General features: G+C 39.2%; 3 protein-coding genes across 6 annotated transcripts in view; 2 read left to right on the forward strand and 1 right to left on the reverse strand.

Moving 5' to 3' along the window:
• LOC105231666 (trichoplein keratin filament-binding protein) overlaps positions 1-14998 on the reverse strand; it is a 122559-nt gene that overhangs the window by 27509 nt on the left and 80052 nt on the right. The gene's annotated exons all lie outside the window — the stretch shown is intronic.
• On the forward strand, positions 1370-2552 carry LOC105231696 (peptidoglycan-recognition protein LB-like). Its single transcript, XM_011213117.4, has 3 exons — positions 1370-1663; positions 1800-2144; positions 2247-2552. Exons 1-3 carry the CDS (start codon positions 1588-1590, stop codon positions 2450-2452), a joined length of 627 nt encoding a protein of 208 aa, XP_011211419.2. The 5' UTR covers positions 1370-1587; the 3' UTR covers positions 2453-2552.
• Positions 4225-5675, forward strand: LOC105231663 (peptidoglycan-recognition protein SB1). Of its 3 annotated transcripts, XM_011213081.4 has the most exons (3): positions 4225-4565; positions 4874-5278; positions 5358-5675. In XM_011213081.4, exons 1-3 carry the CDS (start codon positions 4466-4468, stop codon positions 5540-5542), a joined length of 690 nt encoding a protein of 229 aa, XP_011211383.2. In that variant the 5' UTR covers positions 4225-4465; the 3' UTR covers positions 5543-5675. The 3 variants fall into 3 exon arrangements, with proteins under 3 accessions (XP_011211383.2, XP_049304544.1, XP_049304545.1); XM_049448587.1 differs by lacking the exon at positions 4225-4565 and having other exon boundaries at positions 4572-5278; XM_049448588.1 differs by lacking the exon at positions 4225-4565 and having other exon boundaries at positions 4572-5278; positions 5333-5539.

Raw genomic sequence — 14998 nt, forward strand, 5'->3', positions numbered from 1 at the left:
ATGTATAGCCAACTAAAACAAGTACATATCTAAAGGCATAAAGTTATGTGCAGAGCTCTGAGCAATTGCAAATATGTAACGGGGTTTTCAATAGGGACGGTACAAAAGGTGAACGATGGGAGCAGCAACCACCGCCAAATTTTTTCTCGCTCTTTTGACATTTCTCTTCAGTAATGTTCGCCATTTCATTATCAAAAGATATGCAATTCAACAACAAATCGAAATTATAAACATTTACTACCGAAATTCGGAGTCAATAGTCTCGACTTTAAGAGTGCTACATCAAATTTATGGTCGTCATAATGGTCCTGTCAGATCAGCAATTGAACTAGCGGAAAATTTTGAGTCCATAGACACAGTACAAAATGTTCTCGTGCCAGTGAGATAAAGAAGTGCTCGAGGTGTCGAGAATATTGCAGACGCCAGCGCATCAATTTAGGACAACCCAAGTGACTCTCCCACACGTCCTTCTCAAGCGTTGGGCATCTCTGTGACATTGTTGTGGTGAAATTTGAGAAAAGATCTTGCCTACAAGATTGACGCAGGAACCGAAGCCGTTTTTGATTTAATCGAAATGATCTTCAACGATGAGGCTTATATCCGGTTGAATGGCTTCGTAAATAAGCAAAATATTGGTTTTTGGTGAGGCAGCATTCCACACGTACTCCAAGAGTCAACATTGCATCCCGAAACAAATACGGTTTTTTGCGGTTTATGGGCCGGCGGCCTTATTGGGCCGTACTTCTTCCGTGCTGATCAAGATCGGCACGTTACTGATAATGGGAGTCGCTACCGCTCAATAATAACCGAATATTTTTGTCCCGAATTTAATGATATGGACTTGGACAATATGCGGTTCCAGCAAGACGGCGCCACAAGCCACACAGTGAATCTCAGAATCGATTTATTGAAAACCAAGTTTGGTGAAAGTGTTTTCTCACGAATGGCTCAGTCAATTAGCCGCCAAGGTCGTGCAATTTGACGCCGTTAGACTATTTCCCGTAGGGCTACGTCACGTATATGGTCTATGCCAACAAGCCAGCGACGATTGATAAACTTCGTATGAATATCGAACGTAAAATTGAAGCAGTAACGGCCGATTTATGGTTGAAAACCGCGCTCCAACGCAAACAGCGACAACATAGAAAATGCTCGCGTCCAACGTCACATATTTCCGATTCTACTCTTTACTTTTCAAAACTGTTTAGCAAGCATAAAATTAGCACCAAATCTGTTTTTGGTCAATAGGCTAATTTATCTTCTATGTCACAGCGTCTGGTTTCGTGCGCGCATAGTCATGCCTAAGCGGTTAAAAATCTCGCCTAAAATATGTTTTATTTGTTTTACAGCAACAAATTATAAGCATGCACTAATAACAATAATAATGGCTTAGATTGACGTATAAAAGCTGACGCAATTTTCGCACTCAACACATTTGAGCACCCGACCACACGGTCATCACTTGGAGCCGCTTCGACTATACTCAATTCGCTTATAGCCAAGCGCTTAAAACTGGCCCAAATATATTTAAATATATAAAATAAAAAAAGCGTACATACAAATATATTTAAGCGTAGCAGGAAAACAATGGAAGCTGTAGTGAGTGTACTTGTGGCCCTTTCGTCAATTTGCCTTCTGAACCGAGATATTACCACCTACGCCGGTGAGTATGTTGGGAACGCTGAGTGTGGCTGCAAAGGTGCATGCCTTCTGAGCCGCACATAAACCGACTCATTGCATATGCTGCCACCCAACTACTACATACAAACATACCAACACACAAATTCTTGATTTTTCAGCTCCCGCAGAGATCGGCGACAGTCAATGGAAGTTGATAGAACGCAGCGGTTGGTGCGCGCGTCCGCCAAAGGATCGAGCAACTTTTGCCGGTGCCGCGCCTTTCATCATCATACACCACTCCTATAAGCCCGGTATGGCTCTGTCAGAATCGGATTGCCAACTGGCCATGCAGCAGATACAAGACTTTCACATGGATGAACGGCATTGGTCCGATATTGGCTACAGCTTTGCAATTTGCGGTGATGGCAATGTATACGAGGGCCGCGGTGCCAATGTAGTCGCAGCTCATGCGCCGCACTACAACAATCGCAGCATTGGACTACTGCTAATAGGCGATTTTACCGGTAAGTATCGTTGACGGCAATACAATGACGACGCTACTTGTAATTTTGAGTTACTGATCCATTTACAGCTTACTCACAGGCAATTTTTTATGAATTTTACAGAAGCGCTGCCACCGTCCAGCATGTTGGAAGTGGCGCTGGATTTTATACAGTTCTCTGTGGATTGCGGCTTTTTGCGTGAGGATTACATTTTATATGGACATCGGCAAGTGCGCAATGGCACCATCTGTCCAGGCGATGCACTGTATGCCGCGATACAGAAGTGGCCGCATTGGCAAGAGGATGTGGAAGACATAGCTTACTTATAGAGTGTGGGTGCGAGCGAACCCAGTGAGCAGAGTAATTGCCGGAGGATTAAAGTAGCGACCCTTGCAGTATTAAAAATAAAAGTAAAAAAGTACAAATAAATTGCAATATTTTTAATGCAAAAATTAAATTTAATGATATTATACTGTTAGAGTAGCGTACGTTCGATCAAATATTAATTTTGAGCTCAGGAAATTAGTACTTCAGTTAGGTTAGGTTAATGGGCTGATTATTCGTGACACCAAGAATAATGCCACTAAGACTCAAAACTCCTTGGTATGGCTCTAATCTTTTAGATCATCGAAAAAACGAATGCAAACAAAGCTCCTACATTGCCATTCGTCAAAGGTGCACATTTCGTGATCCTTAGCTCACTCTCGTTGTTTAGACCACATTTTCTCAGTGAGAAGAACCTTTTTTGCGAGTCTGCAAGATTTCGAACCCATGTCGTTTAGTCTTCTTTGAATTGTCCGAATGCTGCAAGTGATTTTCATGTTGCCAAAGAGTTTCTCTCTAAGTTTTGAAGTAAAGGTATAATAAGACGATCCTTTAGGCGTAATTGTTTTAAAAATGTTTCTTGGCTCGAATACAATGTCTGGGGTCTTCCTTCAAACGGGCCGTCGCTTATTGACATAACGCTTAGAGCCTGTTACAAATTTAATGAGGCGACTAATATCTGTCCCAGAAAATTCGTCGGGTTCGTTAAAAATATGACAACTAAGATGATTCTACCATAGTCTGCCGAAAGTTTTACAGTGACGGAGAAAGTGTCTAATTGTTTCAAACTCATATTCTTCATTGCTAATTTGACTATACGCGTCCTCCCAAATCATTAGCCTCACCGCATGAGTGCCAAGGAGACAGTGCCCAGTTGGGACGCCTATTATTGCGGCCTTGCGAGTCTGGATAAGGGAAGCAGTACAATGGACGTTTTGTGTTCCACTCTGAGCCAGGGGCTTTCGCAACCCCGCCTGTTTTGGTTGTTACCTAACTCTTGTTCAGCTCGCGTGAAGCTCATAGATCTGGCGCCCAAATGTACAAAAGCAGGAAAAAACCCCAGCTCGTTCCCATTGGGAATTCGTTGAACGAATTTGGATATGGGTGCCTTTTTTCGGATTTACATTTCAGTTAATTTACGAAAATTTTGCAGTTGACCGCACAACTGTTATCAGTATGAGCTTTTTATGAGGGAAGGGCTAGAGATGGTATGTAACGATGTGCGGTACGAAGTTCAAAATGAAGTTGTTCAACTAATCCGAACACATTTATTACACTGCTGCAGCATGATGCCGGACAAGAGAAGATATTGCCGTTATTTACGTAAAATTCTACACTAACAAAGTTGCGTCTAAGAAGTAAAATTAAGCAATTACATTAAGTTGTATTTTCAATATCCGTTCTTCCCGATAAAAAAAAATTAAATACTTCATTTAAATCTCAGTAACAAGTAAGTATCGCTGCTAATATCCGTATAAACTCATGCATTCAATGCTGCGACCCCGTCGACAACCGAAAATGAGCTGTGAGCAATGTGTAGCTTACTTAAGTCAAAGTTGAGAGAGCGTGACTGTGATTAAGATTAAAAACTTCGCAATAATTAATTCATTAAGTTTGCGAGTAAAGCACCAACAACAATACGCTAAATGAGAAATGCTATGAATGCAATAGCATAACAACAACAATGTTGATTACAGCACTGCCGCAGTATGAGAGACCGGCATACAACGGCTGTTCGCGCGAATTAAAGCTAATAACTGGCGATCGAAACGCAATGTTCAGTTATCAATTAAAAGCGGAGACGCGCCCAAGTGGCGGTACAACGGCATAAAATCCACATTTTGCTACAGCAAATATTACAATAACATTCATACCTCGGAACGAAATATTGTTGGCAAAAATAGTGGAATAGTGGAGGAAATATCGACCACAAATCACGGCGCAGGCACAAGTGGCACAGCACAACAAAACCGACCATAGACACCGACCAAAATTTAGTTACTTTGTATTTGTTGAAAATGATAAATGCCGCCGGAACGGTCGGATACACAAGCGCAGCCCTGAAGCTGATATTGTTGGCTAACTTGCTGTTGTTCGGCACCATGAACGTGTTTACTTGTGAGTTAATTGCGAGTGAAATTTGCATTTGCAAACTATGGAAATTGCGAAATTTCACATAGCAAATCACTGTGTTAGTGTTTGAGTGTATGTGTGTGTGTGTATGAATGGCATATGTATGCAAGGGCGCGTTGAGGTGTCGGTGCTCGTCCGGCGTTGAAAGCTGTGTTTTGAAAGCGTGTACATGCCTGTTTATTTTCACTTCATAACCACCATAACCACCATAACCACTGACCACAAATGTTTGCCTTTTCATTCCTACCGCACCCACTCCCTACACCCCACACCCACGCCCTACACACATGTAGACATAGAAATGAGCGAAGCTGCTGCAATATCTAACCACAACGACACAGAGGCAACAGGCGACCAAATATTAGGAGATACGCGTAACTGGCGCTTAATCACGCGCGCCGAATGGCGTGCACGTCCGCCCACATCGAGCACCAATTTCACCGGCCCTGCGCCATATGTTATCCTACATCATTCCTATCAGCCGGGCGTTTGCCGGACTGAGGATGCTTGCAAAGCGGCGATGCGCTCAATGCAGAACTACCATATGGACACGCATGGTTGGCCGGACATTGGCTACAGTTTCGCAGTTGGCGGTGATGGCAATGTGTATGAGGGGCGCGGCTATGAGGTGGTCGGTGCACATGCTCCCAACTACAACAGCCGCAGTATTGGTCTACTCTTGATTGGTAATTTTATGGGTAAGCTCTCTGTCGCATTGACTGTGAACGACAATGCCAAGGTGCATCATACAGTGTTGTTGTTTTCCCCCCTTTGCAGATGAGCTGCCACCAGTGCCCATGTTGCAAGTGGCACAGGACTTTATTAAATACTCATTGGAGGGCGGTCATTTGCGTGACGATTACATTTTATACGGTCACCGGCAGGTACGCAACACCGAGTGTCCCGGCGATGCGTTGTATGCGTTGATTAAAGAATGGCCCCACTGGCAGGAGCACAACTGACTGACATCAGTTCCCACATGTGGCGAATGAAAATTTTAGCTCATTAATATTTTAACTTTTAATTTGTATTTCATGAATACCAGCAATGTACATAAATACTCATAATAATACATATTTAAGTTTATACAACCAACTTATTTAGTTTGATTAACAGCACGTAATTCTAGTGAGATTTCTATTTTTATTGAAAGTCAGTACAAAAAAACTGCTTCGAATTTTAATTTCTTATAACATATGTCGGTTCACAGGTTGGTTCAAAAATTACAAAACCAGGCTTTCGGCATAGACATCTAGGTATAATTGCCGTTCCCAGCCCAGCTGAGTCATAAGCCGAGTAAGTCATTGAAATCGACTCGGAGCTTTATCCATCCTAGGACTGTCAAATCGTCAAAAATTCTCAAAATAAAACAACAATAACAAGAAAAACCTTAAATTCGGTTGCATCGAAGCTAGAATACCAAAAAAAAAAATATTCCTTCCTTGATTTTAACCGATTAGTTTGTATGGCAGCTATATGCTATAGTAATCTGATCTGCACAATTTCTTCAGAGTTTGCAATGTTGCCTTGGACAATACGGCATGTTAAATTTCGTGGATATATCTCGTCAAATGCAAAAGTTTTTCATACAAGAACAGGATTTTGACCGATCAGCTTGTATGACAGCTATATGTTATAGTAGTCCGATCTCAACAATTTCATCAGAGATTGCAATGCTGCCTTGGACAATACGGCATGTTAAATTTCGTGGAGATATCTCGTCAAATGCAAAAGTTTTTCATACAACGACTGTATTTTGACCGATTAGTTTGTATGGCAGATATATGCTATAGTAATCTGATCTGCACAATTTCTTCGGAAAATGCACAGTTGCCTTGGGTAATAATCCGTGCTAAATTTCGTACAGATATCTCGTCAAGTACAAAAGTTTTTCATACAAGAAAAGGATTTTGAGCAAACAGTTTGTATGACAGCTATATGCTATAGTAATCCAATCTGAACAATTTATTCGCACATTGCGCAGTTGCCTTGGATAATACGGCATGTTAAATTTCGTGGAGATATCACGTCAAATGCAAAAGTTTTCCATACAAGAACAGGATTTAGAGCAAACAATTTGTATGACAGCTATATGTTATAGTAAACCGGCCTGAACAATTTCTTCGGAGAATGCACAGTTGTCTTATGCAATATTTCATGCCAAAATTTCGTGACGATATCTTGTCAAATACAAAAGTTTTCCATACATGCACTTGATTCGGTTTGCTTTCAAGCAACAAAAGAGCAATAAATTTAATTATCACCAAATATTTACATATTTTCTTATTATACGAGTATATACCATTCTTCGGTTGCAAATATTTATATATGTATAACACATACTCCGTAAGTATGTATGTGCATATACTAAAGTACTTGATTGTGTCCATTAACAAAACTCAGTTAATGTAGTTAGTATGTATGTACAATATAATAACGAAGGGGATTCCCAGCCCATAGTGGAAGAAAACAATCGGCGCGATTAGACGAAAGCGTTGGGTAAATATTAAACATAAAAATATATATAGCATAATATACACATATAGTGTGCAATTGATAAAAACAATTTAATATACTACTGTGATCAAATTGAAAGGTGAATTTTGTCCATTTCATCTACTTCAAAGTAATCCCCTGCCGCTGCAATACACTTATGCCAATGAATTTTCCAATCATCATAGCACTTGGAAAAATCCTCCGTTGTGATGGCCATCAGAGCCTTCTTCGATTCAGCTTTTATATCCATAATTGAGTCAAAAAGGTGTACTAGGAGTGGTCATGTGAATTTGCTGAATAGCCAGAAGTTTCACGAAGGTAAATCAAGCGAATGCGTTCGTTGCAGCACAATATTAGTTGCAAATTTGGCGAAATTATCACGAATAACCAATGCAATATGAGATGGTGCATTAGCGCACTTCTTTGTTCAATAAATTCAGACATAGTAAAAATCAAAGAATTCACTTTTAGAGTCTCACAAAACGACGCGTATATCAGATACTAATGATTATTTGGATGTGACATTTGGTACAGATGTCTCTGACAGTCATGCCGACCTAGAAAAACGACATTTCGACGAATGGGCTTCCTCGCTTTTAAACTAAAAATTCTTACTACTTTTTACATATAAGGCAACCCTCTAACCCATCGACTGCTCTGATAGCAAATTATAGAGAAAAAACAGATTGTGAATTTTAAAACTTTGCAAAGTTTGCAATGTCATTTAGTAAAGTATAGTGAATGCAAACTAGAACTGGTGCCCGTTGCACTAGAACCGAACCTGTTTTGAACAAGTGTCTTTCTCTACAAAGCGATAATAAGCTTATATGTTTCCACTGTTATAACAATAAAAAACATACCCATAGGTAAAAATATATACATATGTACGAGTACACAGCTAGGCCCTCTAGTTTTCATTATGTTTTTTCCTCTTCGCGTTTGTTTGTTCGACACTTAATACAACAGTCATCGTATAAGTTATCAATTAATGTGCAGATTAGGCAGTTGGCAAATTCAATTTGCAGCGATATGATTTTTTTGCGAATAACAAAAGTTGTTGTATGAGGTTAAAGAGAAATAAAATACAGAACGAAAAGAGAATAAACAAAAAGAAAGGAACAAATCATGATGACATTGATTTTTGGAGTTTAGGTGATATAAAATCACGAAGAATTGTTCGCAGCTTACACTCCAACATATACATATATGTATATATTTATGTACAGCCAGCAACAGTGCTAGGAATGATTTATATCGATTTCCGGCGAAACTACGCGTTCAATAGAAAAAAAATATATGACAATATCATAGGTAATAAGAAAATCTATAACTTTTGTATACAGACTATTTTTACATAACCTCAAATTGTATATGAAAAATTCACAGAACCCAGTTTTTGGATTAAAAAAAAAATTCTTTCATTAAATTTGGTGAAAATTTACATGCATATGTCCTAAACACACAGTACTTTTTAACATTTATTAGTTCTCCTTATATTGACCTTAATTCAAAATCCCCAATTTTCATTCAAAAAAACTCAATTCAAGATATCAACTTTTTTTTTTTAAATTCAGTAGGCTTTACATATGTTCATGAAAGAACATACTTTCTTATGGTACGAAATATATGTATATACATTACTATGGTAACTGTAGCAAGTTTTCTCAACAAAAGCTAACGAAGCTCCGACATTCCCATTCGTCAAAGATCCACATTTCGTGATCCTTAGCCCACTCTCGCCGTTTAGATCCCATTTTCCCAGCGAGAAGATCTTTTTTACCGCGTCTGCAAAATTTCAGATCCATGTCGTTTAGTCTTCTTTGAATTGTCCGAATGCTGCAAGTGATTTTCATGGTGCCAAAGAGTTTCTCTCGAAGTCTTGAAGCAGAGGTTAAACGAGCCTTTAGGCATAATTGTTGTAAATATGTCTCTTGACTCGAATACAATGCTCGGGGTTTTCCTTCATAAGTCCGACCACAAAGTTGTTTCGACTGGTCAGGTCATATACCCCTAAAAATCGCTCTACTGATAATCGATTACATTACAATCGTTTTACAATATCATCATTCGAGGCCACGTTCTCCTTTAGCAAGATAATATGTAAAAATATAATCAAATCTTCGATACGTTAAACAAAAATAGGGGTGTTGCGCTAGTATTATCGCTGGCTGTGTGTTAATGCCGAAGTGAATGATAAGCGGTTAGAGGCAGACAAAAAATAATCAATGAAACTTGACGCGATAAGCTGTAACACTGGTTGAGAGATTTCGCACCAAAAACATTGTAAGAGCTGAGAGAGAGAGAACGTTTATCAAATGATTTCAGAGATCGCCGACTCAGCTGCTAATATGTGAATTTGTGTATATTTTTGGATCATAATAACAATGAAATGATTGAATAATTATTATTTTGCGTTTCATAAACGATTTGTTATTTTGTAAAAAGAAAAAACAAAGATTACAAAAACAAGCGAAATGCAATTTATTTAATTTATGTTTTGTTGTGATTTGGCTTTAATACCAGCAGGCAAGTCATTGTGACAGCCATAATGTAAACAAGTGTATACTTAAATAAAAATATGCCCGTCACTAACACTTTTGATTTAGAATTAATTTGTGGCATTAAATACACCAGGTGCGAACTGCCTTCGGAACTCATGTGAAAATACATAACTTAGCTAAGCTCATGGACCAACGACATCAACAAAGTTATTTGTTTTCAGCAACGCGGTACATTCCCGCACACACCGGTTTGTTTTTTCCTTCGACTCAGGGCTTTCATTGAGGAAGCCAGCAGAGACAGGGGATCACTCGGACTAGCGACTTTCCATATGCCGTTCCGGTAGCAGTCGGGCCAAAGTGCACGGTATTGACTTCTTTATTGGCGAATATGTACATCCCCGTGTTGGTGATTTCTATCTTGCAGCGCAAAACGACCAACAAAAGCATGTTCTTATTCAAAGCTTTACGGAAGAGAAGAGGAGAGCAAAGCATTGTTTACGCTCACATAACTGCAATTAATGAAAGCGATTTATGTACTCGATGGCTTGCAACAACGAATGTTTTTTTTTGTGTTATGCTACCACATATATACATACATACATACAGTTGCGGTCATAAAAATTGTACTTAAAATTCAGCTGAGTAAAATGTTGCGCTGAATTGCTGAATAATATTCAGAAGATATTGATTGATAAGCACCAAAATAGTGACATTTATTCACAGGCACTTTCAACATAATTCAAAAATACACAGTTGGATCCATAGTTTCCTTAACCCAGTAAAGTTCAGAATTGAACTACTAAATGCAGTCCATTGTTATGCTATAAAAAAGATAACTCTTGTATTTGATCAACAAAGCGCCTTGTGACTAATACAAGTTTGCATAGGTTTGCAATCTCTATTCTCACCAGGTCGTTGAGGTATCTGAAGGTGTTTAAGCCTTGACCTCGCAAATGCGATACAATCAAGAAGAAGGTGTTAAGCTGTTTCCACTTCGTCTACCTCCATACAGCTTCTGCACCTGGCGTCCAGTAAGATATTCAAACTTACAGCAAGAACCATTGCCAACAGAGCAATAATCTATTAGAAGTATCACAACTAGCGAAAGGCTAACTTTGGGAAGGGCTAAGTGTTCACTGAATCTCTTACAAGCGATCTAGGGCCAAAAGAATCTTGTGATGGCAGGCCGGCGCTGACCAAGCTCCTACAAAGCTCAGCTTCTCGGTAGTAGAACACACGAGAAGAAGGAAGTAACGACCCAATCTCACTCAACTGTTAGCGAGTCTAGGATGCCTTCCCTTGCCAGATCGTCAGCTTTACTGTACTTTGCTGTGTCCTGGCACCCATACAAGTACTTTTAAAAAGTGACTCGCTGCCATTGATAACGTGGTTAGGCATTCTTTAATCAGCTCTGAACGCAGAGTTAATGAGCTCCGGGCTAGTACCTCCGCCCTGCTATCAGAGTGGATAAAGTGGATAGTTTATTTTCTGGAAGAGACTGCATTCCGGAGTAGTAAATCTATAGCTAACTTAATAGCAGCAACATCGGCTTAAAAACCACTGCATTAGTCAAGTCTCCACCTGAAGTTGATAAATAGTTCTTCCCCCCAGCTTTGTCACATCTGTGAGGAAGTTCACCGCGCCCTCCTGCAAGGGTCAACGGAGACAAATTGCTCGCAATTACATAGAAAAGGCCGCTAGAGTTCAATTTGGCGACTCCATGATCCACAAAATCCGGTATAAAGTCAAAGTGCGCTGGATTTCCGAATGTTCATTTATGAATTCAGATTCTCTGAGTAGGATGGTAACTTTAGCGGTCATATGGTATAAAGGGGTATAAAGTCAAAGCGTGTAAGGATTTTCGAATGCTCAGACACGAGTTCAATTAGAAATCCAGTTTCTCTGAGTGTGATTGGAACTTTTGCGGCCATACACCTACCGGCGATGTCTATTAGTACTATCTAAATGTAGAATAGATTTAAGTGCCACGGGTGGAGTGGAACTTACCACACTTGAGCCGTAATTTCAACGATCTCTACCTTCCTTGCAAGTATGACGGTCTGTCTCCATAAAATAAAAACATAGCCAATCAAAATACTGCATCCCCCATGTTCATTTGTTTTGATTGCGGATTTTAGATTATACTCTGAGTTGGCTGGTCGTTTTATCTATTGGCGAGATCCCATAGTACAACACAACACGATTTTAGATTCATCTGTACATACAACATTTTTCCATTTCACTAACCAGGGACCAGGGAAATATTTATTCACTCATCTAGATTAACGTTGTTACTTTCAAAATAGTTCCCATTCCATATTATGCACTAACGACAACGGTTCTTACAATCGCCCAAAAACTGCTTAAACTCGATTTCGGAGATAACCTTTAGCTCCTCGCGAAGGTACTTTTTTGTCACATTGTCCAAATCGTAAAGACGCAAATATGTACCTACGTATATTGCTGTTGTTATTTGAACAGAAAAATCCCCTGCATTTAAGTGCATTAATAATCACCAATAAATTAAGTTAAATCCATCAGTGGTCAGCTAATGAAAGAGCTTAAAAAATTTCAAATTGATGATAAGTATGGAATTTTACCGGGTATTTTTGCGCTCATTTCTGAAAAAATATACGATACAGTAAAAAAAATTGATTTTGTACCCAAAAAAAATTTTCAGATCGAGATCGAGAGATTTTGTAATTGCTTGTCCTATTTTACAGTTTTTCTTCGATAAAGGCCAAAACCCAACCATGAAAATGAGAATTTGTCTAAAGTCTTAATAACAGCCAATCGCCCGCAATTTAGGTTTCGGTAGTTTCGTCCCTATAATTTTGATGCTAAAGACGCACAACCCACCGCAAGCCTAATTGTCGAAATATCCATAAAATAGTGGACATCGGCAAGTCCGACTAGCTGTGTGGGTCCCACATGAGTTAATACACTAAAAAGACTTAATGGATCAAATTTTTGTCAGCGATACACTGCTAAATAGACAAAACATCGATCGGTTATATGGCCACCGGCTAGGAAAACTTAGTCACCTGCGACAACAGCAAGAGAAAACCGGTCGCTTTGGAATCGCGGCGAGCCGGTGCAAACGGTGATCAAGTCAGAATTAACGATCAGGCAAGTTTTGCTATGTGTTTTTGAGATTCGCAGCACATCATTGTACCGTCTAAAGAAAGCAATCACCCAAAAGCCCCTAACTTTGGCCAGTAGTTTAGGAATTGTAATCCATCAAAACAAGGCTAGGTGCCACGTATTGATAGTGACTGTCCAGAAGCATCGGAAACTTGGTTGCGAGTGGTTGAGAGATTCTCATCCATGCATTTTATTGTTCGTACTTGGCACCGAGTGATTACTAGCCTATGAAAAATGCTTTTGCTGGTGAAAAATTCAAAAATTAAAATATTGCTTACATCATCTATGTAACACCCTGTTTAAATATAATTTTACGTTTTCAATGTCAATGTAATCAGGTTGTAAATATTGTGTGTAGAGCTCTTCCAAAGCATTCAGTGTAAAAAAAAATTAATCAGACACATTTTTTTGTGTAATAGGTGTATTACCGTTACTATCAGCATGATAATAGAATTATAAATACAAAATGATTTATTACTGATGTTTGTGTTTTGCAAAGTCTTTGGACTACCAACAAATTAAGCCACCAATCGTAAGAGGCGATAAACTTGCCACGAATAATAAACAAAGAGAGCGTCCGCTCGCTGCATGAACGAAGAGAGATTGCTATAACCAATACAAAATTTTACTGTGAGCATATGAGCGCCGATAAGAGCAAACGCTTTGGAAGTTTTGACAACGGTGATTGTTGTTGATCGCGGAAGCGCGCTCTCTACTGAAGTAAACGCACACCAACAGCTTTTCAAAGACAGCAAAAACAATAGCTAAAGCAATTGAAACCATCATCGCCTATTGATATACTCGTACGCGGTGAACGAAGAAAATTTATACTATTTTATGTTATTTTTTAATAACATTATTTAATTATTATTTTTATACTCTTGCAACATGTTGCTATAGAATATAATAGTTTGGTTCGATTCACGGTTGTATGTATCACTTAAAACTAAGCGAGATAGATATAGAGTTATATATATATGTACAGGATGACGATAAGAGTCCAAATCAGGGTAACTGTTTGTCCATCCGTCCAGATAAGTTCTAACTTGAGTAAAAAATTTAGCTTCATATGCGCATTCTTAATTAAAAAATAATAATTACGAGTTCGTAGATAGGCGCAATCGGACCACTGCCACGCCCACAAAACGCCATTAACCAAAAACCTGTAAAGTGCCAAAACTAAGCACCAAATTAAGATATAAAACTCTAATTTGGCATAGTGGATGGCAGCAGCAAGGGGCAGCTGTGGGCAAAAAAATTCCAAAAAAGTGGGTGTGGCCGTGCTCCCTTTTATAGTAGGGGGAAGCATCAAAGCCGGAATGCAGAACTCTAAGACGATTAACCTAACCTACTTCCAACTCAAGACCTTCCCATGAAACCACCAGATAAGGTATTACTTCGTGGGAGTGACAAGACATTTTACGTCTCCTCTATAGCACGGACGTTCTGATGCCTATTCTACTGTAACTGTCTTAATTTAGTCATGATGGAAGTTGCCGCTTCGCAAACAACTTTTCACTTATCAGAGGACTAACACATAAGTGTAGTCAAATTTTTCACCGTTAAACTATCACATAGTGAAGTTTGTAACTTTTTTTCTTATGTTTAGAAACTGAGGACAATGGAAAAACACTAGTTCAGACTCTTCTACGGACTCCAGAGTACCCATGCCCGCATAATATTTGGGTCAGCTGGAAATCCAGGTCCGCATGTTGTCTAGTTATCCACGAATAGATGTCAGATATAAGTCTGTGGGCCCACCGTCCTTTGGTTGAAGTTAGCCAACGTTACCATACACATATCTCGAGACCTGCTCGACAGACATGAACCAAATTCGGTAAGTGTAATTCCTCTGGCATTTTTGCGTTACGGTGTGAAAATGGGCGAAATCTGATTACAGCCACACCTACTTCCTATATAACACAATTTTAAATTCCTTCCGATACTTTTATTTCAACTGTACAAATCAAGAAGATGTTAATTTAACAAGATAAAACTTTATAGGAATGATGCCTCTGGTGCATGCCACCCTATAGTAAAAAATCGTCCAAATCCAACAGAAACCGTTCTAGCCCCTAGGTTCGGAATATTTGGACTACAGTACCTACAGTTTTCGGGTGAAAACTCGCCCATGATCCTTGCAAGTGGCAAGAGTGTGAAATCTCGGTTATATCCGAACTTAGCTCCACCTTACTTGTTTTGATTGTTTAGCTTTTTCGGTGGTTTAAGATGAAAACTTTTTTAATAAAATTACCCCACTTGTGATAATAGAATAAT

Source organism: Bactrocera dorsalis, chromosome 2, assembly GCF_023373825.1.
Source record: "Bactrocera dorsalis isolate Fly_Bdor chromosome 2, ASM2337382v1, whole genome shotgun sequence".
In the NCBI taxonomy this organism is placed as follows: domain Eukaryota; kingdom Metazoa; phylum Arthropoda; class Insecta; order Diptera; family Tephritidae; genus Bactrocera; species Bactrocera dorsalis.

What these genes read in the sequence shown, in the direction of transcription:
- LOC105231696 (XM_011213117.4), top strand. Translation starts at nt 1,588, where the DNA reads ATGGAAGCTGTAGTGAGTGTACTTGTGGCCCTTTCGTCAATTTGCCTT. An exon ending in AGATATTACCACCTACGCCG is followed by an intron (nt 1,664 to 1,799) that starts GTGAGTATGTTG and finishes TTGATTTTTCAG; the next exon opens with CTCCCGCAGAGATCGGCGAC. An exon ending in GCTAATAGGCGATTTTACCG is followed by an intron (nt 2,145 to 2,246) that starts GTAAGTATCGTT and finishes TGAATTTTACAG; the next exon opens with AAGCGCTGCCACCGTCCAGC.
- LOC105231663 (XM_049448587.1), top strand. Translation starts at nt 4,750, where the DNA reads ATGCCTGTTTATTTTCACTTCATAACCACCATAACCACCATAACCACT. An exon ending in CTTGATTGGTAATTTTATGG is followed by an intron (nt 5,279 to 5,357) that starts GTAAGCTCTCTG and finishes CCCCCTTTGCAG; the next exon opens with ATGAGCTGCCACCAGTGCCC.